This window comes from Buceros rhinoceros, unplaced genomic scaffold, assembly GCF_000710305.1.
Source record: "Buceros rhinoceros silvestris isolate BGI_N320 unplaced genomic scaffold, ASM71030v1 scaffold2849, whole genome shotgun sequence".
Taxonomy (NCBI): Eukaryota; Metazoa; Chordata; class Aves; order Bucerotiformes; family Bucerotidae; genus Buceros; species Buceros rhinoceros.
Genome location: NW_010433063.1, coordinates 2,383 through 2,959, shown reverse-complemented (window position 1 = coordinate 2,959; position 577 = coordinate 2,383). Strand labels below are relative to the sequence as shown.

General features: G+C 46.1%; 1 protein-coding gene across 1 annotated transcript in view; it reads right to left on the bottom strand.

Moving 5' to 3' along the window:
* LOC104500336 (proto-oncogene tyrosine-protein kinase ROS-like) overlaps positions 1-577 on the bottom strand; it is a gene marked incomplete at its 5' end in the record, with an annotated part of 28,330 nt that overhangs the window by 25,655 nt on the left and 2,098 nt on the right. Inside the window, one exon of the mRNA XM_010143967.1 lies at positions 116-577. Within this exon, the coding sequence (XP_010142269.1) occupies positions 116-577 (462 nt within the window). The remainder of the gene's footprint in view (positions 1-115) is intronic.

Below are 577 nucleotides of genomic sequence, written 5' to 3'. Positions count from 1 at the left end.
CAGCAGGATCTGCCATTCAAGTCACCAAAGCCCAGCATCAGGAAAAAGGAAACCAGGAAGTTATTCCTCTGGAAAGAGAAGGAGAGGACTTTTGGGTAGAAACAACTGAACTTACTGGTTCCAATGGTGTGTTCAGGTGGTCTCCAGCTGATCACAGCTTGAGCCAATCCAAATAGGACCGTGACAAAACGAGGAGGAGTTGGTAAAGGAAAAGGCTGAGCTGATGCTGCATAGAAAAGCAGGTTGCCAAAGCCAAAGTACTCTGGAAATGCCAAATTGCAATCCACAACATACTCATTGAAGCTAGAACTCCCCACTGGAGAGATCTCCTCACGGAAAACTGCCCAGCCATCAGTGAAAATAAACGTGTTATCCTCATAAACAAAGCTCTCCATGTCATTAAGTGGCACGTGTGATCTCAGCGTGTGAAATTCTGAACCGTCAAGAAAACCTGACACAAAGGCCTGTTCTGTTTGGTTGAAGAAAATAAGCCTCTTGGATTGGAAGTCGATCACAAAGTCTCTCAGAGCACTGGATTTCACGACTGGTGAAGCTGTGGAGGCAGTGCCAGGAAAGA